Below are 25,310 nucleotides of genomic sequence, written 5' to 3' on the forward strand. Positions count from 1 at the left end.
CTTAGAACGATTACGAAAGAATAACTTGTTAATTCGGAATTTCAAATTTTATTAAGAAAAAGAGTCTAAGCAGTGGCGCGATGTTATTAAAACAATTATCTATGCCATTCAGTTTTTAGCCAAACAAAACAGTCTTCCGTGGTTCCAGTTACAAATTATTCGAAAGAAATAACAATTTTTTAAAGTGTATATGAGTTTCATGTCACAAAATTTGACCCTATCATGTCTGTATAAATTAATAAAATTCAAACTAAAAAAAATATGCTTCATTACCTTGGAGATAAAATTCAAAATAAAACAGTTAGCTTATTAGGGAATAATATAAAGCAAACTATTTTAAATGAGGTCAAACAGGCAAAGCATTTTTCTATTTTACTTGAATTTCTATTTCACTTGATTGTACCCCTGATGCCAGCCATCAAGAGCAGATATGAATTTGTATGAGGTATCTTAATTTAGAAAATACAGACATGAGTATTCAAGAAAGGTTTTTATTATTTTATATTACAACAGATACCAGTGCCGTAGCTAGGATTCTAGCGTCCGGGAACAACTGAAGAATTTGTGCCTCTTTCTATGTGCCAAGAATGGGAAACATTTCATTAAAAAATTTCGTAGCATCAATTTGGCGTCGCTTGGATGCTGCGCCCGGGAACAGATGTTCCCCCTCGCCCCATCCTAGATACCCCACTGACAGATACTAGGGGTAGAGGATGAACAACATTCTTATAAAAGACTTTAGATAAAAATGGTTTAGATGTTAGTAATTTACGCAACCAAGAATACGACAATGGTTCAAACATGAGGAGGTAAACAGCTTTCGAATAATTATGCTCAAATCGTTGCTTTTCCGAATTAAAAAGTTAACCAAGCTTAACATAATATGTAACTGCACTTACCTTTTTTTCATGCAGAAAAACAATACATACGCTACGGCATTAAGTACTTTCCCGTTCAAATAAGGCAGAAGAGAACACCGGGGACAAATTCCTGCCCTGGTTATAACTTTCAGTCAAATAAGACAGTGTGCTAGGAGGGAGGGACACTCAGACCTGGCAAGTTCAAGCTGCCTTAGCACAGTTAAACGCCCCAACCCCTATAAGTGATCCAAAGGCCTCTAACTTATCGGTCGAACCGACGAGATGAGAATAAGCTGAGTCGACAGGAATACTCAGCAACTCACATTCCACGTTCTCGTTCTGGAGAGGATGGTAAAAACATCTGTCATTAACAGGGGTCCCAATCCCGGATAGCAGAACGAAGTCACTTAAAACTGTCAGACAGACCGGGCCACCCATCCGGCCTGCCAACATTACCTCATGGTACACAGATGTCGGGTTCAGGCGTCACCTAGGGAAATCAAGGAAGGATTGCAGTTTTGAGGCTCCAGGCGCTCACTGGAAACCTCAAGCAGATTAAAGGCTTGCTGAATTCGCCAACTCCATGGACGGGGGTGTTTCATCCCGAACATTTGACTATGTACGTAGCTCCACCACATCCAACGGAACAGACAAGTCAGTACCATACGGTCCCTGTCGAGCCTGAAACAGCCATCGCCAGCGATGACTCCAGTCCTACGGAGACTGATTTTTAAACACCCGTGGCCTAGACTGCCTAGGTACAGATCCTAATCAGTAGCTTCCCAGGTTTTATTTGAGTCGACCCCCGGAGGGGCGTTCAAATAAGACAAAAATTTTCCTGTTCAGAGAGGGAGCGAAACAAACTGCTTGTTTTAACGATTGCCCGGCGCCTTTTTGACTCAGCACCGTCGTGCGCCCCACGACCTTGCACTTATTGTCGGCGCGGGCCTGTTTATGGCGAACTACCACAGGTTTTTCTCTCAAATGCAAATCAGCTCTCTATTTAAGCTCAACCTAATTTCCACTCTGGCTGATAGAAGAAATAGAAGGAAACAGAAGAGAATTAACATAGCCGAAAACAGTTAGTAATCGTCTGAACTCTTTTAGAGAACTTTTATCGATGGAAACATGTAAAAGTCATCTAAATTTGAAGGGTTTATTTTTTGTTGTTGTTGCTTTGTTTGGTGTATTCACAAAAAATAGCCTTTATCTGTGTATTGAATCAGTTTTAAAGGAATTGCGGATTAGCTTGATAATCGATAAAAATGAGATAAATATATCTGCATGATAATTATGTGAATCACTGGGATTTCCCAGTAATCTCTTATTTTATGTATTTTTAACAAGCTCTGATTGACAGAAGAAACGTATTTCTCACGTGTGAAAATTTTAAATTACGTATTATTTTCTAAAACTACGCGGTTGCAATAGTAAAGGAAAACAGTATTTTACCTCGTTAGTTAATCTTCTATGCAACTTTGCATGGATATTCTGTTGAAAAGGTAAGTTTCTAAACCAGTATTTTTTTTTCACACTTGAAGAATATATTTTGGATAAAGCTATTATTGTTCTGTTTAAGATTAAATTCTATCATCTTGTCGTTTTTCTTATTGATATAGTATAGTATAATTTGTTATTAAATGTATACTTGAAGCAAAAAAATGTGCAACGATTATTATAAGAATGGAACATTCGAATTCTCGAATGACTCCACTCCTGTAAAAGATTCTAAGTTCAGAAACTCGAATTTTCGTATCTTTTTCTTTATAATATGAATCTTTTGTATTCTAAACTGAACTATTTTTATATTTTTAAATTTGCAACTTAAGAAAAATATTTTTCTCGCCCAATAAAGTGTTGAGAAAAGAGTATTTTTTAAATTTTAATTAATTTATTAATTAAATTTTTAATGCTGTAGAAATGTTCATAAAAAAATAAAGAACCCGTTTGTTGCAATTTCAGCAGACTTCACTTCGTATCAATGTGAGTGCCCCATTCTTAATTTTCAGCAGAAAATTTGCTCTACTAAGCCTTGTTAAACCATGATGGTGGTACAGGTAATTTAGATCAGTCATACATATGTTAAATCTCAAAATAATCTTCCTCCCTTACTTCTATACTGGTTTCCATTTTAAAAGATTCTGGAAATCGTAAAAATTTTGAATTTTTATCAGACAGAAAAAAAATAGATACATATTTGCCAATTTATATCGAAAGATGTATCTCAAAATTCTAGAGTTTTAATTATGTATTTCAATTGATTAGTTTCTTCTGTATCTTCTTAATAAATAAAAGCGCATTTAAAAATATTCTTAATATTTTTATCAAAGGTATACTTAAAATTTTGCTTTAGTTAAAACTTTTAAACTTTTAATTTGAAGTAAAATCTTTGCTTATTATTCTTAAATCCTCTACTCATTAGTTCAAAGCAGCCTAGACCAAATTTCAAGTATTGAAAATTATATAAATTACTACAATCTTCTAAGAAATTATCGTATTCCCCTCATGCGTTCTTTTGGGGTGTAAATGATTAGCATGTCAGACTGTGGTTCGAATCTTTCAACGGTACAGCTGTTTTCTTGCATTTCTGTTTGAGAGAAAATCCTAAATATCCCAGAATGATGTCTTGTCTGGAATGTGGCGGACGATAATTTGTCTACACCTAAATTTAATCGACTGGATCTTACGCCCTTCCCCAGTCACCTTTTAAATGGGGAAGACTGAAAGAAATTATATCATATTTCTCAGGACATGCTGTCTGCTGTAAGTGGTTAGCACGTCCAAGTAATTGGAAAATTCATTATTCGAATTTCGATGACGCCACAGTTGATTTTACAAGTTTCTGAATCAGATAATTCTAATGGTTTCTGCAACCTTATCTGTTATATTCAAAATAAGTAATTTAGCGGAAAAATTAAAAAATTGCATAAAAATTATCTGCGTAAATTATTGCGAAAATCTTCTAATAAATCGAAGTATTGAACACTGATAAAAATGTTTCTCTCATGTTAGTTTCTTGAATGTAGCGTTTATGAATCCAAGCACAGGTTGTGATCCACATTAGAATGCTCTTGGAATTATTGCAGTATATACCATTCTATTCTTAGACATATTCCATCTGACATATATCTATTATTATTATTTTTACTTCCTTGTGCGAAGTAAATAAAGGATTAAAATCGCGAAAAATGTCGGGTATCACATTTCAAAGAAAATATCCATTTTGACCGCTCTTGAATCCCTTTGAGAGAAGTTTTTGCGTGATATCTGTACGTATGGATATAAAAAATGCATCTTTTTCCCGAAATGGAATCAGAAGAGATTTTTGTCTGTACGTACGTACGTACGTATGTATCTCGAATAACTCAAATACGAGTAGCCTCAGAACGTTGAAATTTTGTACATACAACTGCTATAACACGTAGTTGTGCACCTTCCTTTTTGGTTGCTATCGGTCGCACCAAAAGTATGTAAATATATATATATTCAAAATAAAGTAATTAAAAGTAAATTAAAAAGCCTATGACTAAAGCTATGACTAAAGCTGCAAAGAGTGAACTAATAATTCAAAATAATTTATAATAAGAAAACTTTCCATATACCATCTCCAAGGAACACGAATTCAATTTAAAACCATGAATGAAAAATACTTTTTTAGTCAGAATTTAAATTAGTATTTTAAATAGTAATTTCAAGTTCTTGTTTAAAAATCTGCTAAGAAAAATCTGAAATCGCAAAAATACCAGAACCATAAGTAAATTCTAAGTATTGAAAAAGTAGTTATTGTCATTGATCGCAGATTAATCGATTTATCAAGGGGATAAACCAATCTACCATCAATTAACAACAACAAAATTAAAAGAGTGTTTCATCTTACTTCCAAGTAAGCATCAAATGATTTGCTAGATTCAAACCATACGTCAAAATTAATACTCAGTCCAAATAAAGACATTAGTCCATTTAAGCCAAGAATCTTGTTAAACAAAATAGCAAATAATCTTAAATTTAAGAACAAACACCATTAATCTGAATGAGATGCTTACTTTAGAAGACATATCCCCTATACTCTCATTTCAATTTCACAAACAGAAGTAAACATATGAGAACATTAAAAGTTAATTAAAAATCATAGGAAGATAAAACATAATACAACCTCAAAATTAAAGTTTAAAACATGTAGTTAATTACAATTTTAAAAATAAAACTAGTGAGTTAAAATTAACAAACTTATCTTCAAAACTTAAAGACCAAATGGCTGGAAATTCAGGTATTAAGTGATGGAAGTATTAAGAAAGTTTATTCTAAAATGGCAATTCTAAAATGGAATTCTTCTTGGAGATAATACAGGGAGAGTAGGCTGTTACTAAAATAGTGCTAAAAGCTATATATATATATATATATATTTATATTCACTCTGTTACCTTGGTCAGTGAGTTCAAGTTCTTTATTCGTATATGTTGGTAAATTGCGCATTTTTTGCTTTAAAAGTGATTGAATTACGTTTTCTTATGTTCGGGTTAAATGTTTTAGGCCTTTAATAAATCTGCATGCAATCGTTGTAGAATTATCAATAATTTAATAGTTGTTTAAGTGCAACTAAGCCTAACATAGCTGCCATTTATTTACATTTAAAACTCTTTAGTAGAATAATGAGTTAAGTCAATTTCTGCACCTTAGTGTCTTTTTGCCGAGTGAGACCAACAGTTTTGTGCACCGAAAAATCTACCTTCTTGCCTGGTAATTGCTTGTTTTAATGTAGAAATTCCAATTTCAGTTGTAAAAACTGTATTTTTAACTGTTTTAACTGTATACGATGTTTTATGTTTTTCTATATTTTACAATTTTTAATGAAGATGTTTAGAGATTTTATGTATTTTTGCTTTACCGCGAAGTGAAAACTGAATTAATTGAATGAGAAATATATCTCTAATGAAATCGGAGGACATAAGTTTAAATGAAATGCGGCCAAAAATGTGCATAATTTAATAGGCCGTACAAGGAAGTCAAGTGGTGTCCATAGCAAAGCTTTTTAAAGTTCATTTGGTATGTTCTTTTTGTTTTGAAAAATATAACAACAATTTAAATATATTCGACTTATGTATGGTAATTTACTCTGCAAATAAAATGAGCATACCCTTTTATCAGACAAACAGAATAAACATGTTATTAAATTGGAGATAGGAAAGATTGTTATTGCAGAAGCAGCACGATGATGGAAAAATTGCGTATTGTACAGATTTTATCTCATAATATGAATACTGTATCACCTGATGACATACGATTCTGCGGAAAGAATTCGTTTGAGACTTGCATGGATATTTTCATGCAGCGTCATGGCTATTAGCGTTCTTTTATTATTACAAAACATTGCTAAGAGGTTACACTGGCAAGTGTCACACTGCTGTGACTAAATACTCTGGATTGTTGACAAAAGTGTCATACAAATATCGTTTGTATATGCCATAGAGTGTGTGCTGTAATTCTGTCGTTTCTGTCACTAAGCATTAAAGACTAATATTTACGAAAGAATTTGAACATTATTATTAAGTTCAAACTTCCTGTTTCTTCTAGTGCCTGTTTTTATGCCTGTCCCTAACTGCATTGCTATCTCTTGCTTGTTATTCCAAAGAGGCTTTCCTTGAGGGTGTGATGCTTCTTTGGCGAAATGAAGCAACTCCAATGATGGAACACAGCAATAACTTTTATTTAACACTAAAAAAATGGCGACATACAAACAAGAAGAGAAAACATATTCTATCACTTAAAAATAAATTACATTCTTCGTGCGAGAGTCGCACGAGGCACTCGAGTCTGGTTTCAAATATTGCCATTCACAAATACCTTAATGTTCATCTATTTAAATTATTTAAACTACAAGATTTTAATATTATTTAAAGCTGTTACAAGGGACTATTATTTTCGTTTTGCGATTTTGCGTCGAATCACTTTTAATATCCGTTTCACTTTTCAAACTGTTGCCACCAAATATTATCTCCCTGTAATATATTTGGAGAAATTAAGCAATGAAGAATCTGCATAAATGTATGTATATTTCTCGCATTGTGATAAAACAACGGTACCTAGAGCCATCCAGTTTTGAATGACGTAATCCTACTGCGAATATGGGCATCTGGAAGCCAAATTAGAAATTGGGAATTTGTTTTATTATCGATTTCATGTTTTGTAAAACTTTAACGAATTTTTGGTTAACAAACTCAAGGATTTCAAAGCAAGCAATGGCAACGTTTGACGGAAAAAACATTTTTATCTCCAGCGCGCGAGACTGTGTATTGGAAATTCTAAAGATATGCTCAATTCAATTTTTAACTGTCTTCAAAATTATTTTGCGATATTGCTCTTGAACTGAATTTTATGTTTTAAGTGCTAAGAACATGATATTTAATCAATAAAGGTAACGCACAAAATGTTAAAAAAACGCCCCTTTGGACGTAATTTAAAATCTGAAACCTTCCAGAATTTTTTAATGTTATTGATGTATTTCGAGAGAAGTTAAATGCGAAATAAAAGTTTAATTAACTGTATTTTTACATATATTTATCACTCAGTAATTTAATTTAGCAATTATGTACTAACCCGTCGACCAATAAAGTTGGCAGAGATCCCGCCTAAGTTGTGCCAAAAGTTCTTGCGAAATTCTGAAGGAAATTAGTTATTTAACAGACAATCAGTGAATTTTGTTGGCCGTATTCAGCTAATATCATGTCCATTAATTCATCCATTTTTCCAAGGGGGATAGGAACCCATAACTTTGAAAATAATCCACTGCTTGCTATTTTGTTGAAGGTTATGTTGTTGCTATTTGTAACTGTCGTCAAGTAGTGTGATCTAGCGTCAATTATGGAAAAGCATAACGTAGCAACATGCTCATAACATCTGCGCTTTCGTCCTGATGTAAACTCGATTAATTCTGAAGTCACCTTTTGTTTTTATGAACGAGGATATAAATTAATTGTCATTGCTTTATTTGTTCTTGCATTTTAGGAGGGGAGAGAAATGGTTGAAATTTGGTACTTGTCTTCTCCAGAATAAGAAGCAGTAGATTATTTTGAAAGTTTTGAGACCTTATTATGAAAACAAGTTAGGTTTACTTTATTTGAATATGGCCAAGCCACGAGGGATACGTGCTTAAGAGGAGGAATGCCTTCGTGCAGGACTTTCTAAGGGAAACTGGCTCGTAATCACTTACACGTGGGAAAAACCATGAAAACCAACCGAGCAGCAAACCCTTTCTCCTGGAATTGAACTTAAGCTAGGTCGAACTACCAATATTCAGCAGTCTTAACCACTCGGCCACTAGTGTGGCTATGATGAAAGAAGGTATGCATTTAATTGACACGATGCGATATTTTACCTGAAAATGGATAAGCAACGAGCGATACAACATTTGTGAGTGCACTCCAGTTCTTTTACAGTTAGTTGAACGAATAAAAATAAAGGAAAAATATCGGATGTGGACACCATTTGACTTCTTTGTGCGCCCATTAAATTATACTATACACATTTTTTGATTCACTTCATTTAAAAACTTATTTCTTCGAATTATTTTTACTTAATTAACCGATCTCTCAAGGTTGAAAATGCAAATTCGAAATTGCAAATTTCGAAATCAAATATCCCGGTCAATTTTTGTCGTACCAGAGTCAAACTTCTTTTAATTTTATTTTTTCATTACGAGTATAAAACTTTCCCAAATATATGTATAAGAAACGGGAGACCACATTAAAAGTTAGATTTTTTTTATTTGTCGAAAATTAATTTTTTTAAAAAATTTGCTATTGCTAGAACATGAATATTTTCGTTATTTAAAACTCTTCTGAAATTGTAAGTGTATGACTATGACCAATGATTGCGAAAATAAAAGCTCGGTAAGGGGAATGGGTCTGCCGATTGCAATAAAAAAGGGGGCTGCACAACTAAATGTTACAGCAGCCCCATATACAAAGTGTCAACTTTTTACGGCTAATCGTTTTTGAGTTTTACGAGGTGCATACATGCACATAAGTACGTACGTACGGGGGGGGCACAAAAACATTCCCAACTAAAAGAACGACTAAAACAAAACAAAACAAAAAAAGATGCAACATTACATGTTATACCAGTCCCATACACAAAATTTCAACGTTCTACGAGTACTATACATACCTACGTACAAAAGCCATGAAAAAGGCCTCTGCTGAATCCATTTTACAATCCGTTTTGGAAAAAAAAGTCCTTTATTCTGTCCGCACATACAGACCTCAAGCAAAAAAATCGTCCAAATGGATTTGGGAAATTGTCAAAATTGATATTTCTGTTGAAATATGATACCCGAAATTTTTCGCTATTACGATACTTTTGTTACTTTGTGTAAAGTAAAAAATAGTTAGCTATGACTGACAAAACAGTAATACGTAGACTGGAACCTTTAACTGCGGGAAGGCTGTATTCATAAGTTTCTAAACAGAGCTTCCGGTAAAATGAGTTCAAAAAAAGTAGTAGAAATCGGCGAAATTCTTTTAATAAAGCGAGTAGAATTCGGATTTGTAGGAAACAGTGTCCTTCGCATAGCCTAGATACTATTAAGCCGTGTTATTTCGTTTACGGAATTTTTTTTAAAGATGAGGTATTCGCAATAAAAGCCTGCGAATTTAGCGCAATTCCAGACTCGTACAGGCGTGCATGCTCTTTCGGAAGACGCGTGCTGGACGTTTGAGACAATTTAAATGCTCGCTTACAAGAGATTGTGAAACAAAATGGTGGACACATTGAACACATTCTTCTATTAATTCATTTTCCATGCGCAGACAGCAAACTGTATTCATTTTGTAGTGTTTGGATGATAAAGAAATGTGTAATAAACAAAACAAATGGTATGACATTTCATGCGCCACCCTGTAGATACGTTTCTTTTTCCAACAGATTTGTACCTTAAGGTGTAGGTTTCGGAATCACAAGTAGGTTTTGTTACAATCAAAATCGTAAAAAACAACCTTATATTTAGCGTAGGTATAATGAACACTCAATCGATTTCGAGGGCAGCTAAAGGTCCCTCCTCATCAGGAGAAAGAAATACATAGAAAGAAGAAAATAGGAAAGAAGAAATAAGAAAATAGGAAAAAGAAAATAGGATATTTCCCCACTTCGTTCCATTATGGTTTCATTTGATGTCAAATCATTGTTTACTAATGTTCCGGTCGAAGGAGCACTAAATTGTCTTGAAACTAGGCTTCGGGAATTTCACTTCACACATACTGAAATTAATGAGTTGGTTTCGCTTACTAAAGTTTCTCTAAGTCAAACCCACTTTGTTTTCCAAAATGCATATTTTCGTCAAGTTGAAGGATTGGCTATGGGTAATCCTCTCAGTCCGGTACTTGCTGACATTTATATGCACTATTTTGAGATGAAATTATTTGATAAATTATCTTTTCGTCTTTGGATTCGGTATGTTGACGACACTTTCGCACTTTTTGATGGTTATAAAGAGGATTTATCCGAGATTCTATCTATTATGAATTCAATTGATCCAGCCATCCAATTCACTCTTGAAATTGAATCCAACAATTCCCTCCCCTTCCTCGATATTCTTATAATCCGCAATGAAACCGATTTTAGCACCACTGTGTACCGTAAACCCTTTGCAGTTTGTTTACCACCCCATGCCAAGTCATGCCACCCTGTTAAGCAAAAAATGGCTTCTTTTTACTATTATGTTTTCCGCGCGCTAAAAGTTTGTTCCTCTGAATCTTTGCTTACCAATGAACTTAATTATTTGAGAGCAGTTGCGATTGACCGTGGATTTTCTCCCGTGATTATTGATAAAGCCGTCAAAAAATTTTCAGATTCCCATCAAAGAAGACATTCCACTGTTAGAAATAATATCAATGACCTTGTCGTGCTTCCATTTTATCCTTCTGTTAGCTATAAAATTGCACGGATTCTCCAGAAATTCAATTTTCAAGTCGGTTTCTCCCCTATTAATAAAATTCACCCTTCGATTCTAAAAGATTGCGTTTCTGTCTTGAATTCTTGGGGAATTTATAGTATATCATGTCAGTGTGGTTTAAGATATATTGGCCAAACAAAAAGAGCGTTGAAGTTTCGTATCAAGGAACATGAATCTTATGTCAAAAAAGGGGAAATTAACAAGTCTTCAATAGCGTATCATAGCTGGACTTTTAACCATAATTTTGATTTTGGGTCTGCAAAAATCCTCCAAAAGGCTTCTTCCATAGGCGAATTGGATTTTCTTGAGGCTTTTCACATTCACAAAGATTTAGAAAGTTTAGTTAATGATTTGAAGTCCAATGCAGTCCTTCCTAATGCCTTTAAAATTCTACTGTCTTAATTCAATTATTTTTGCCGATAGATGGCGTTACCTCCTCGCACTTGGTACTACCAGAGGGTATAAAAATCCGTTTAGTGGTTGCTTTCCATTATTTGAAGTTCAGATTTTGAGCGTAATGTGCATTTGCCCCTCGCTCCCTATTTTAACTTCGCTAATATTTCTTTATGCTTGATCAGACAGCCTGGCTCAGTAAAAGTAGGCGGCCAGTGCAACTCTGATTAAAAATATAGTTATATCCACGTGCAGTGCTGATAAGCACCACGTGTTTCTGTGTTTCCTATTTTCTTCTTTCTATGTATTTCTTTCTCCTGATGAGGAGGGACCTTTAGCTGCCCTCGAAATCGATTGAGTGTTTCATTATACCTACGCTAAATATAAGGTTGTTTTTTACGATTTTGATTGTCACATTAGCGTGTTTCTCTTCTAGTCTAGGTTTTGTTACAGTTTTGTGGGCAGTTTTGTCCCTCTTTTAAATAACTTTAATCGTAAAAATTTCTTTAAATTGTAAAGACAACGATTAGCAGCAATAATACGTTTCTTAATTCTGTATTTATACTGTTTTGGAAGTTTTCCTAGTTATTTTAATAATTTTTTTGCTTGACTCTTGTTGTAGAGTTGTCTTATACAGCAAAATAATAATGGGATCACATTATGCGATCACCAGCAATATAGCTAAAAATATATTTAATGCAGAAATATTTTTATTTACCTACCCTGATTAAGAGAAATCTAATTCAACAATTCAATTATACATCAAAATACTTAGCAAAAATAACGCAGTCAGAAATATTTAGCAATTTGTTATTGTGGTGTCATCAGCAACCACACTGTCGATTTGTGTTCTAGCTTTAAACGAATCGAAAGGTTCTAGCTTCCGGTTAATACATCTTTAGTCGCTAGAGTTCAGTGCATAAACTGGTGGATTACTAGTGTTGGGTCATTCAAAAACTAAGCCATTATGAACAGTACAGTAATTCGTGATTCATAATTTTCCTCTCATGCAAACGAACGTCAAATAGTAGACCAGCAACCCGCTGGAACATATATTTAGTGATGAACTTCATCAGATTTACTCGTATTGGGGACTGGAAGATTCGAGCAACTGATTTTTCCTTTTCTTATCTAGGCTCATCAAGTCAATTTGCCGGATGGTATGGTTGATTTTCTAAAACTAATTAAAGCTATGTATTCAAATGTTTCAATTATCGGTAGAACAGATACTGGAACGTCAGAAGAAGTACTGGACCTCAGTTGGTGAGTATGTATTTGACTGTATATTAAAAGTAAATCTTTCCTCTTCTTATAACTGGTAACGAGTTACTTTATCCCGATGAGTATTTTTTCTTTTTTCTCCACTAATTGGTAGGCAGCTCTATATTTGTACAGATTATTAGTTTTATTGATTATTAGTTTTATACATGTGAAAATCAAAGGAATTCGCTGGGGCTCCTTTCGCGAACCTTCTAATTGCCAGTTAGTTTTGCTAATCGCTTGCACCACATGAGACATGAGTATGCAAGGAGGAATGCGATAATTTCTCATTAAATGGCAACGTGGAGAGGAACAAGATTGAGTCTATCAAGTCTAAATGGTTTACAAAAGGGTTTCTTATACTACAAAACAGTCATAATCAAGATCGTAAGAGAATAGACGGTTTCCAGCAACAGATTATTTTTTACTTTAGGTACTTTAGTGGTGACCCGCTACCAAACTCATCTGAGATCTATTTATCCCCAAACTGTAATGTAAAAGCTCTAAAATATTTAACCGCGATGATCCTATTAATGTTTAACAAATACGTAACAATACTATGGTAGCGTCTCCAAGATTGAATTGCTAATCAACCGAGATATCTCACCGATATCTTGCCACATGTTCTTATACTTTGCTACATGTTACATCTCAGTTGATTAGCGACTAAATTTCGGGGACCGCTATAATAAGGAAGTACCTACGTAAGTTATAAACAATTATGGGAAAGCAGTTACATATGGCATATATGTCTGCTGCTCTATCCACAATCCAAGTGTAGTGAAGTTGTAGCCTTTCCGTACATGCTGTTGAGGTGTATGTGGTTATTACATTCGGCTGGCATTTGGAAAATCCGTGGCTCGAGCCTCGGTGAGGTCACAGCTCATTCTTCGGAATTCCTTTTTTTTTGAAAAACCTAACAGTGTCGCTTGAATTTAAAATGCCATAGACTATAAATCGTCACTAGCTGGATTTGGCTGATTGGATGATGTGCATGTCCTTAATCATTGTTTAAGTGGGACATAACCTAAAGAATTGCAGTGGAACTTCGAGATACGAGCACCTCTACATACGAAAAATTCGAGAGACGAGGAAAGTATGTCTCTAAATACGAGCATTGACACGAGTAATGAGCCAGGCTGCTGGTATGCGATTTCCCGATCCGGCTCGACTCTGGGAATTCCTCGTCAGATCACTCAGTATTCTTTGATCTACGTGTTTGTGCGCTTGTCAGTTAATTGTTTATTACATCTAACGTGAAAATAATTATTTCAAGATACCTCCTAAGAAGACTGTTGCCTCAGATAGTGCTGCAAAGAAAAATAATGCAGCCATGGTCGTTGAAATTAAAAAAGAAACCATAGATAAACATAAGCGGGTTGCAAGAGTGACGGAATTGGCAAAGACTTACGGCCTTTCGATATCGACGATCTGAAACTATTCTGAAGAAGAAGGAAGAAATTAAGAAACTTGATGTAGCCAAAGGAGTTACCGTTACTTCCAAGTACCGTTCAGAACTCCTAGAAGCTGTTGTTGGTGTGAATTAACAAGAAGCAGTTAAAAGGTCTGTGTCAGAAGCTATCATAAAGGTAAACTACGGTTATATTATTTACCAGAGTTATTTATTAGAAAAATTAATTTTTATGTTGATATTTTGGGGGTGCGGAATGTATTAACTGGATTTCCCATTTTCGATGGGGAAGTTTGTTTCCAAATACGAGAAATTCGCTATACGAGCTCAATGCTGGAACGAATTAAACTCGTATCTCGAGGTTCCACTGTATCGCATTTCCCCGTGCGTGTATTTGTGGTTGAAATGGTCAACGCATTCATTTGGCAATTGAAAGATTAGTGTTTCGATTATGGTGCAACAACTGATTGAAAGGTCGATGGTATTTGAAAGCGTGCTAGAAACACTCAACGCCACAGAATCAAGTCCCTAGAAAGTACAAGTAACAACGTGGCCTTCAAGCAGGTATAACACGCTCTAAAATTACCCTCCGAAATCTTCGCTTAAATAGCACTTCCTTCTCCCTTAATTTGAATGTACGTGCTCTAACTGATTATCATTCTGGTAGGAAAACGTGGGTGAAAAGAAGAATGAAAGGAAAGTTGCTTTAACTAAAAATTAGCTATTAGTCAAAATAAATAAATCTCCACAGCCCTATACTGTTCAACAGTGCCGAATTGAGACTTTTAGACACTTAAAAGATTTTGGTGCCCCCACTTATGTTTACTCCAGTTTTTTCTTCATTCCTTCTCTCTTGCGGTTTTGATTTAACTGCACCACGCATTCCATAGTGAAAGCGGCAATGGGAAAATTTTTGGCGCCTCTTTCTTGAATACTTTAGAATCTTTTTGTGGCGCCCCCTTTCCCTTTATGCTGTAAGTATATGCTTATATCGTTTAATGCAGTACTGATTCTAGACCGTCGGTCGCCCTAGTGCAAATTAAACTTTTGGCCGCTCTTAAATTTCGCCACTCACGTCCTGTGCACCATATTGCCTCCTGCTAGAATCGGGCCTGCTTTAATGGTTAATCCAGCCTTACTGCTCATTTTTAGATATGATCGTCATCAGCCTTTATAGCACTACGGGCCCCCAGGAAAACCAGTATGTTGGGGCTCCTATGATAACCACTCACAGGAATGAAATGTAAAAGAAATATAAACGTATTTGTATAGGGCTCTTATGTTTGTACGACCCCCAGAAGGACCAATATAACCCTAGTGGTCACAAGGGATTTTGCTAATAACGCTGCATTGCGTTGGTAATAAACAAATAACGCTGTGTTGCTGCCGTTTTTACAAATGAAGGCGGTTTAGCTAATAATATTACAGATTTAGAAAGAATATCATACGTCCGACAGTGGGAGAAATCTTCTTGCAGTTCTCTAAGTTTCGTTTTATATTCGGATATTTGCTTCATTTTTTGGGTGCTTCAAATTTTTCCAAATGCGGTGTTTTATTTGATAATTTATAATCAGATAATTATCCTTCGTCAAAATATATTCTTTCTTAAGGTAAGTTTTCCTCCACATTTTGCAATATTTTCAAAAGATGATCTACGTAAACTTTCACTGTCAATTTTCTCAGTGTAAAATAAAGATTGGAATAAAAAATCCAGATATTCTTTCTATCTTGCTAGTTCTCTAAAACGTATGTCTAGAAAGCGCGGTAATTTGATTCCCTAAATCAAAGAATATTTACAGAATTTTCAGGGACATATCCTCAAGCGGAAACACTGCATTAAAATACTGGACTGCCCTACGCAAAACGGGACGACTTGTCACTTTATTGTTGTCAGAAGTTGCAAGTGAAAAAAGTAGTCTAATTTCAGGATGTAGGAATTTCTCCTAAACGTCTACTTAATCAAATAAAAGTTCAATAGCCATTTTACTTTTAAAAGGTGAAGAAACTAAACACGTCATTCCTACCTACATTGATTACAAGCACATTGTCTTTTTTTTTTTTTTTTTTAATCTTCGAACATTTTGCGGTTTTAAAATATGTGAAGATGACGTCAATCAAGATGGGTCATCAACCCTGAGGAAGGAAACCTGCTGACCTTGGGGCAAATGTGTGTTATGAAACAACCGTCTGACATTATATTTCATTTTAGTCTGAGGAACGAAACCAGAAGTATCGAATTGCATACTGCTCTGCATTTCAGTTAAGTTCTAAAACTGATAACTAAATATAGGCGGATTCTGAAAAGAATTCTTGATAACGTAGAAGTAATATTGAATTAATTTTTCATATATTGTGATATTTCATAGCGAATGAAGGACATGCAGCTGGCTATAATCACAGTTTGGATTTATCCTCCCAGATTTCGTTTTCTTACTGGAAGAAGGTAAATATAATATTTTACAATGAATTTAATTCTCCTTATGAAACATGTTTAATTTTAAGGAAACATGGCTAAAGATTTCTTATTGTAAAAATTATAATCATTTATCGTTATTTGAATTATTTAGTAGTGCATTGATATGAGAAAATTATATATGCGGTAACGTTCGACCAGCAATCGGCATGTCCGAATTCCGGCCTGTGCCTTGCTAATTTTGACCCGGCCAGTAGCTGAATGGTTAAGGTGCTAACTACTGAAAGTTCGACCCGGATTCGATGCCAGATGACTCTGGCTGGCCGCATGGTTACTTTTCGTGGTTTTTCTCCATGTCTAACATAAATACGAACCAGTTTGCTTAAAATGTCCTCCATGAAGGCATCCTTCCTTTTAGGTAGGTAATCCTCAAGTGCTCTACCATATTCAGATAATCAATAATTAAATCCGGTTTACCAGGGATACGCCCGTGGTTAACTTAAAATCATGGTAAATCCGAGGGCAGTTAAGAATAACAGAAATTGGAATAACCCATAATGTAATTAACAGAAAAGTGCTGTTAATATTTTACTTGTATTTTTAAATTATTTAATATGGGGAATAGGTTCGATTGGATTCGTAATAAATTAAATCAATATTTCAAAATATTGTTAGTTCTTTCTGTCTCCTCCTATGCCTGCGTACGTAGTTTTTTTTACATAATTCCGCGATGAATAAACTCAAAAAAATTTTCTTTCGAAAAGTCCACTTCCGGAATTGACTGTAATTAAGAAATATGTCATATAATTTATGAATGAAATTATAATTTGATATTTTTGATAAGCATATAACAATTTCAAATGAAGTTTTTTTGTAGCGTTTCGAAGAATACTTCATCCATGCGTCATTGTTTTTGGTTTCGATAAAATCACATCCGCGATAAATACATGTTGTTGCCAATTGGTGATAGATAAGATCTTTCTTTTATTTTCAATATTATAAAAGTGCGTTTGCCTAACCCAGCACAGATTAATAATTCTAGGTATTTCTTATTAACATTTTTCTAATCTGCTACTGTGTATCATAAGTATCATAAATGAAACAGGTTCCTGTATTAGATGCTCCGCAAAATTCCAGACTTTGCTGGCGTATATCATCATTCATATTAAAAACAAAATCTGAATAGTTTTATAGTGACTGTTGTAAAGAGAGAAGTAGAGGGCGCTGCTTGGCAGTAGCGCAATGCATGTAAGTAGAAACGAAATATCGTTTTGATTAGGCAACATGATTTCTGTGAAGGTAGTCCGCCTAACAATAGGACAGTTGTAAATATGTAAATATAACGAATAATAAATAGCATTAGAAAAAACTGAACCACCGGATGCTTTGTGTTGGCTCTTTGGGCCGCCATAGTTAAATGCAGGTTCGTTACAGTAACTTAGTAAATAACAAATACCTTTACCTAGTCGCCCCCCTTTTTTTTTGTTCGAACGATAATACAGTACAATCTCAGTACACGTCCACTATGAAATACCTCCAACTCTACACGTCCTGTTTGAATGCGAAAATTTTGTATGGTATACGATTCAGTTTTGATAAGTCGCGACTACGCGCGCGCTACATTTGTTAACCTCTTTCAAAACAAATGCTACGACTGCATATGAGCGTCAGTACGTCTCTTGTTAACCTGTGCTATAATTTTCAAGTGATTTGTTTTTCAAGTTCCTGTATTAGTGTTCCTTATGTTTGTACATAAGGAACATTAACAATGAGTCATTAACAATGAGTCTTAGGAAAATTAATGAGAAAAGTCAAGCAGCGAAGAAAATGGTTAGGATCAACATGGAGGTGAAAAAGCGATCGTTGAAAAGTATGAAAATGGCATACATATCCGAGATGGACTTTGCTATTGAAGACTATATGCCGAGTACGATGGTATCTACGCTTATGCAAAGCATTATTAATATTGAGAGGATTAAAGGGCGCTTAAGATACCATAGTTAAAAAAATTATAAATTTTGATAAATTCATAAAATTGGATTTAAAAGTTATTTTGTTATGCGATAAATTAAAGCAAACACAAAATCTTGCTTTGATGTTCAAAAGTGTGACACTGACAGAATATCTTGTGTTCGAGATTTGCAAGAACTAACCGTTCTCCTAATAAACTTAAAATAAAATAATTTTACATATAAAATTCCAAACCGTCATATTTATTTTCGAAATCCGTAAAACTACAACAAACTACAAAACTCACATGGTTGCCACTGTTACAGTGACAAACTATGGGGAAAAAAAAAAAAAAAAATCTGAAATGTTTCAGATTTTAAATTACGTCCAAAGGGGAGTTTTTTTAACGTTTTGAGTGTTACCTTTATTTATTAAATATCATGTTCTTTGCACTTAAACCATAAAATTCAGTTCAAGAGCAATATCGCAAAATAATGTTAAATTAAGCATATCTTTAGAATTTCCGATATACACAGTCTCGCGAGCTGGAGATAAAAGTATTTTTTTTCTATATAACGTTGCCATTTCTCGCTTTTAAAGCATTGAGTTTGTAAATCAAAAATTCGTTAAAGTTTTACAAAATATAAAATCTATAATAAAACAAATTCCAAATTTGGGATTTCAGATGCCCATATTCGCAGTAGGATTTCGTCATTCAAAATTCGATGGCTCTATGTACCATTGTTTTATCACAATGCGAGAAATAGACAATCATTTATGCAGATTTTTCATTATTTAATTTCTTCAAATATAATGCAGGACAAATATAATGCACAAAATAACATTTTGTGGCAACAGTTTGAAAAGTGAACCGACGTTTATGAGTCCGACGCAAAATCGCAAAACGAAAACAATAGTCCTTCAGGGACAAAGCCCTTTTGGACTAAAAATTGTTTGCCACATCGAATGGCAACAATTACATAGCCGTGCGCATGATAAATAAAAAAATTATGTTTAGTGAAATGGCACCACTTGTTAAGCTGCATTCCGATTAATAATTGAATGAGACCGCCATGAAATCTGTTTATTCATTAAACAATAAGATGTTTTCATGTTGTATAATCAATATCTGTCAGGAAAAAAAGAAAAGTATCTTTCTAGATCTACCATTTTTAAGGTTTCGTGGCATAGGCAAAGGTGGAGGGTGAAGGAAAAAAATTACTATGAAAGTTATAAAATTACTATGATATATAGATTTGTCTGGTTTTAAAGTCACGTGTTTATCTGATAGCAATAGTTTTTTTTTTTTTTTTTTTTTTTTTTTTTTTTTTTTTTTAAGACATGTACTTACATTATCTACATCATTTCATGGAAAATTTTTTATTCAAAATCCCACGCGATCTAAAGACATAATTGTGGATTATATTGTGTAAAGTCTAATGACGGCCTTTTTCTTACAGTGGGAATATGAAGAGGAATAATGTGAAATACATTGGCCAGTGCCTGAAAGAAATGTCCAGAATTTTTGAATTTTCGAGAAGAAGGCTGCCTGAAATTCCTCCCAGGATGGTAAGTATATGCACTTAACTTCATTTTATATTGATTTTATAGCATAGCGTATAAATAATACTTGTGTATACTTCTTTGATATAGCCGCTACCGGAATGAAAACGGGTACTTACGTATTATTCGCAACCACCTTGGCTCAATTTATCGAATTTTTATTGGTAGAAAAGAATGATGATGTAAATCATCATTCAATTCAATTACAACGACTTGCTTATTACATGCATAAATATTATTACATGTATTTTTTATATTCTGTTTAGGTAGATATCCCAAAATCAAGCAATAAATTTACTTACAAATTTGTTTTATTTCTTTTTTTCTGGTTAAAATTTCGTGCCGTCCTCTAACAACTGATCCAGAAGAATTGTTCTGTTTAGTGAAACTGAAACTGTATCTCGACAGAAATTTTACTGCAGTTTCTTCCATTGCTGAAAAATTGCGTAAGTGCATATTTTGAAATTGAGTTAAGCGAATAAAATATCACAATTCGTCTATGGTCTTACGGAACCCGTCTCCAATGGTCTTCATGACCGCTGAAGGGATCTGTGGCAAATTTAAATTAATTTTGTGTGTGTCTAAAGAATGTTGGGGGAAGGAGATCCGCGAATGGTCTAAAACAGAATAAAATAATTGTCACGCATTTTCATTATAATGGAAGTTAAAATCAATAGCAATAAATAAATTGGAAGCAATTTGTACGTTATGATTAAAATAAAACAAATTATGTCCCTTTTTATACAGATAAGAGTATGAGTAAGCCAAAGAAAAAATCCACACAATATAATGTTGCCTTCTGTGCAATAAGATTTGTCAGACGAAACAATGAAGCTTAAGGAACATTTGACAAAGTCCACAGTGACACAAGTACACCACAAATTCTGGTTGCAAAAATAGATACCAATTTTATATTTTACACAATGGGTCAACTATAGAAAAGTTGCTTATTGCTATCCCATAACTTCTTATTTAGTGGATTTATTGTGACGTTTCTTAGGAGCAAAGTTCCGCTAGTGTAAACGGGCCTTTAGTCCTTAAAGAGACTTAAATATTACTCACAAACATAGAGCCGAACATAACTAATTTTATATTATCACACCAAGTTCACCAATTTCAATAGGGAGAAAAATGTGTTTTTGTATTTTAAAACATAAATTTCAAGAAATAACACTATAATTATTAGAATGTTTTATTTGTACATGTATTTTCACGTTACCATTTATCATTCAAGACATTCACGTTAAATTCGTTGGTCAGGTTTTTGTTATAAGAAAGGGTCCGTGGACATTGGAAGTTTGGGAATCACAGATCTATAAAAACCGTTAGAACTTGGAATACAATAAAAAGGGATGCCTACGAAAATTGTGAGGTTGCCTGAAGAATTGCTAAGCATATGGTTGCTAGAGTTGCTAGAGTAGATCTGACGACTTCTACTAATAAGTAAATACTCGGAAAAATAAAAGCAGACATTAATGGAGCAATGGCAGACATGAATGGAGAATATTTTGCAAACTGAGAGCCAGTTAACCCTTTCCGGCACGCTACCTTTTAAAATCGGAGTTTTGATTAAAAAAAAATAAATAAAATAGGCAGTCTAATTAGGCCTAAAGGAGTACACAAGTAAAATTTTGTGAAGATAGCACTTATCGTTTTAATTTTGTGGGTGTGCCCAAAGTGGCACACTAATTGAATAGAGCTTCGAAAAGAGTGCTGAAAAGAGCATTGTTGTCAATGAACTGACCGAGGAAATGCGGAGAAACAAAGAATACAGACTCAGTTGTCCTAGATTATCGGTGAGCCCGGTCTGGGCACACCTAGGGTTCGCCGTTTAATTTTAAGCAAGATTTCAAGGTAAAAATTTAAAACTTATATTAGTTATATTTCAAAACTTATATGCTAATATCCTTATTCTATATTGAATAAAGAGATTAGCATGCACCAAAAAAAAAAAAAAAAAAAAAAAAAAACATAGAAATTTCTTTTCAAACAATTCCTGTTATACCCTAAAAAAAATCTGGAAGATTTCTTTGAAAAATGAAGGTCTTAAAAAACTTAACATGGCTAAAATATATGGACTGGTTTGTGTTGAGCTGCCATGTACTATAAATAAAGAAGGTTCAGAGTAACCTATAAATCCTTTTTCATTCAATTTTTCTGTGCGTACAGAAGAAAATTTTTAGTGTGTCCATACCGGACACACTGTGCCACAAAGGGTTAACATATTTTATTATACCGTAACTGAATTCTTTCATTGAGAAGCACAGTGATTTTCGCACGTATAAAATGTACTTCGATGTTACGATGAAAATTACCGATACGTATCCCGATATTCGTCTAGAACAGTCCAGCAAGATCAATGACATGCTTTCTTTTCAATGAAAGATGCTTTCTTTCTAGTATGTCATTGATAGCCAGAAAGATGCTTTTCTTTGATGAATAAAATTCATGAAACTGAGAGGTAAATTTGTATTCGTACTTCTTAAGTATAGATGATCACCTTTTGCATTCACAAAATATTTAAGCAGAGTTGCTTTTTTTGCTTTCACATATGATTTTTATCTCTTCATAATACTAAAATCAAATCAGCTATAGCTTAGGTTTTTGTAATCCTCACTTCATCTTATCGTTGACACACTAAGCAACTTTCTCTCTTCCTAATGCCGAATCCCATCTCATTAACACACTTGCAGATAGGATATTTATTCAGATTCTTTGAGGGCCTAAGCACAGCATTCTTTCTGGTTCCCTATTGCGCAACTTCTTCGTTTTTATGAAGAAAAAAAAAAAAAGAGAGAATGAAAATCTCCCCCCCTCCCTAGTTTATGATCATAGGCCTAAGAATGGGTAGTAATTAAGCTCTGGTTGTAGAACATGTATATAGCGATAACCAAACCCTAGTTGTAGATGGTGGTAAGTAATAGGAGGAGGAGGGTAACAATCCCTCTCAAGAGGAAACTTTTACTACAGGACAAACTGTACATATGCATAGTAATAATGCACTAATAAACAATATTTTTCAGCATAGATGCCATGCTTATCCAAACGTTTGTTCCAACGGTACACCAAAGCACTGATGCCCGCAGAGAAGAAATTAGCGTTAAGCCCCCCGAATTAAGACCAATCGCTAACACATCTTCCAGTAGCCCAATCGTTCTTGAACGATATCATGCACACAGCCCACTGAGGCTTTGAGCTCATTAAAATGTCGTCAAGTCGAATGGACAATTGTCTTGACTCAGAGCTGCAGCAAACATGTTTGACGGACCAGACCATTGCTCATCTATCTGCTTTAATCGAACTCAAACCCAATTTGTTTACGTTGCATGACATTAATGTAAAGTCAGTCAGTCATACCGGTATCGCAGAGATATCGCGCCAGGGTTCGTAGCGGTCCTTATATTTGAAAATAAAATATAAGTGCTTACTTTTTCTTTAAAGCCCTTATTTTTAGTTTTTAGTGATTATTTTTTGCTTTTAGTGCTTTTTTTTTAAATGAATGCGCAATTTTTCCCCGTACCAAAGCCGAAACTAAATAAACAACTTGTGTTCCTAATATGGAATGTCAGATGGTGAATCGTACTCCCGAAAATAGCTTTTCCCGCTTTCTCTGCATAAACATAACCTTTGGTGTGCGCAGAGAGTACAGACAGGTGCCCGTCGTTCTGTTGGTCAAAGAATTGCGAAAGCAGTAGAAAATTCCGGTACATTCGGCATTCTTTTTCCTCCCACCCAAATACTACACACGTTTGAATTTCTATCAAGATCTTGATAATTTGCATTCTCGTTCCGCTTGGTCAGTTCATATCCGTGTTTGTTATGATCGTTATGCTTATATTATGAGCATATGTATGAATGTTTATAATAACATAGTTGCAGTAAATGCTGAAGTATAGTAAACTTCCGAAAATTGTTGTTTTAACACAGATTAGCTTTCTAAGGAATAATATTCGGAATGGCTTAAATAAAGGGAAAGTAATCGAGTAGTCAAAATAATTTCATTTTTTTGGCCAATACATTACACAATACGAAGGTTGGGAGGTTCTTCCCTTTCTCCGCAAAATCTCGAATATTGAAATTGTTACAGTTCGCTGCAAAACAAGCAACGGACTTTTTTTTTTTTTTTTTTTTTGTCACTTTCCAATCTGGATTGAATAGGACTAAAAGTTCTGCGACCCAAGCGTCTACCAACCCAAGCGAAGAATGATTCTAATCCGGAAATTTAACGCAGTCTGTTGAAAATTAGAATGGAAAACACCCCAGATTGGTAAGTCTCTTTCTTTTCCTTTATTCTCCCAATACCGGCAGCTGTTGAATCCGATTGCGTAATATCATGTAGGGAAGAATGACGGCGCACGTATTGCGCAATAACGTTTGCGATACTTTGCAGAGATAATTAATTTTGATATTCGGTCCGAGATTTGTTTATGAACACTGAAAAGAGTTTTACTGTGTTTGCAAAGCAGAATATTTTTCTGTTCCGTTGGCTTGTTTTTATATGATGCACATATCGAAATGTCAAAAGCATTTATATAGCGGAAAAATCTAAATATCTGTTAAGGGATATCTGTTAAGGGAAAACTGATATACGATTAAAATTTAGAAAATGTCCAGAATTTAGATTTAAATTAGTTAAATTTCAATATGAGTGGGAAAATGAATTGTATTTATTATTAAGTTCCAAGCGGATAGAATAAATATGCCTTATTATTATTTATTTCCTCTATTTTGAACTGAAATTTCATCATTAAATCTTGTAATATAGTTTAGTTCTGCACAGTTTTTTCTCTCATTGTAAACTAGTTCTGTAAATTGAACTGTTGTTTAAAATAAAAATACTATTTTTTAACTAAATGTGGCTATGAACCCTGCGCGCGGAGCGCGACGTGTCCTGCTCAATGATGGAATTAGCCGTATGGGCACATGACGGTAAAAAAAAGGACGGGCTAAGGAGGCATCGGAGGTAGGTGACCATGCGTCACAAGGGGAGAAATACCAAGGAGAGGCTGGTGTCGCGCAATCTGACAAGTGTCTGTTCGTGACATATACATGTATAAAACAATACACAGAAAGTAAAAATAAAATAAAATTATTTACAGGTACATAAATACACAAATAAGGTACAAAATAAAATACAAATCCAATCAAAATAAATATTTACATATGTACAGTGTTAGTGTGCTATCATAGTTAAGTAGGGAAATTTGCATTCCTCGTGATATGTTCAGCTTACGGTCTTATTTTGTAGTCCTCTTGCAAAGGTATATAATCAAACGTGTTGAATTGAGCAAGGTACGGGAAATTGACAGCTCTATCGAAGAAACTGCTGTTGGTGCGGTGAAGAAATTTGTCAACAGGCTCAATTTTTAGGTCTCTGTGAAGCGTGTCATTAGAGACAAAGTAGTGTGCGTTTGTCATTAAACGCAGGGCTTTGTTTTGGAGAATTTGCAATTTATTTATATCTCTATGAGTGGCCGCCGCCCACGCCGGGGACGCGTACGAGAAAATGGGACG

At 34.4% G+C, this 25,310-nt stretch overlaps 1 protein-coding gene across 2 annotated transcripts in view; it reads left to right on the forward strand.

Moving 5' to 3' along the window:
* Window positions 1-2,229: 2,229 nt before the first annotated feature.
* LOC118184917 (uncharacterized) overlaps window positions 2,230-25,310 on the forward strand; it is a 28,559-nt gene continuing 5,478 nt past the window's right edge. The window contains exons 1-3 of one of the 2 annotated variants that reach the window (XM_035354657.2): window positions 2,230-2,362; window positions 12,335-12,462; window positions 19,694-19,802. In XM_035354657.2, coding sequence (XP_035210548.1) covers window positions 12,362-12,462; window positions 19,694-19,802 — 210 coding nt within the window. In that variant the 5' untranslated portion in view covers window positions 2,230-2,362; window positions 12,335-12,361. Of the gene's footprint in view, window positions 2,363-12,334; window positions 12,463-16,062; window positions 16,314-19,693; window positions 19,803-25,310 lie in introns of those variants that run through there. The other variant, XM_035354658.2, reaches the window with a different exon arrangement.

The sequence above is a fragment of the Stegodyphus dumicola genome, chromosome 2, assembly GCF_044657685.1.
Source record: "Stegodyphus dumicola isolate Sdum_Otavi_A_Nest chromosome 2, ASM4465768v1".
NCBI lineage: Eukaryota > Metazoa > Arthropoda > Arachnida > Araneae > Eresidae > Stegodyphus > Stegodyphus dumicola.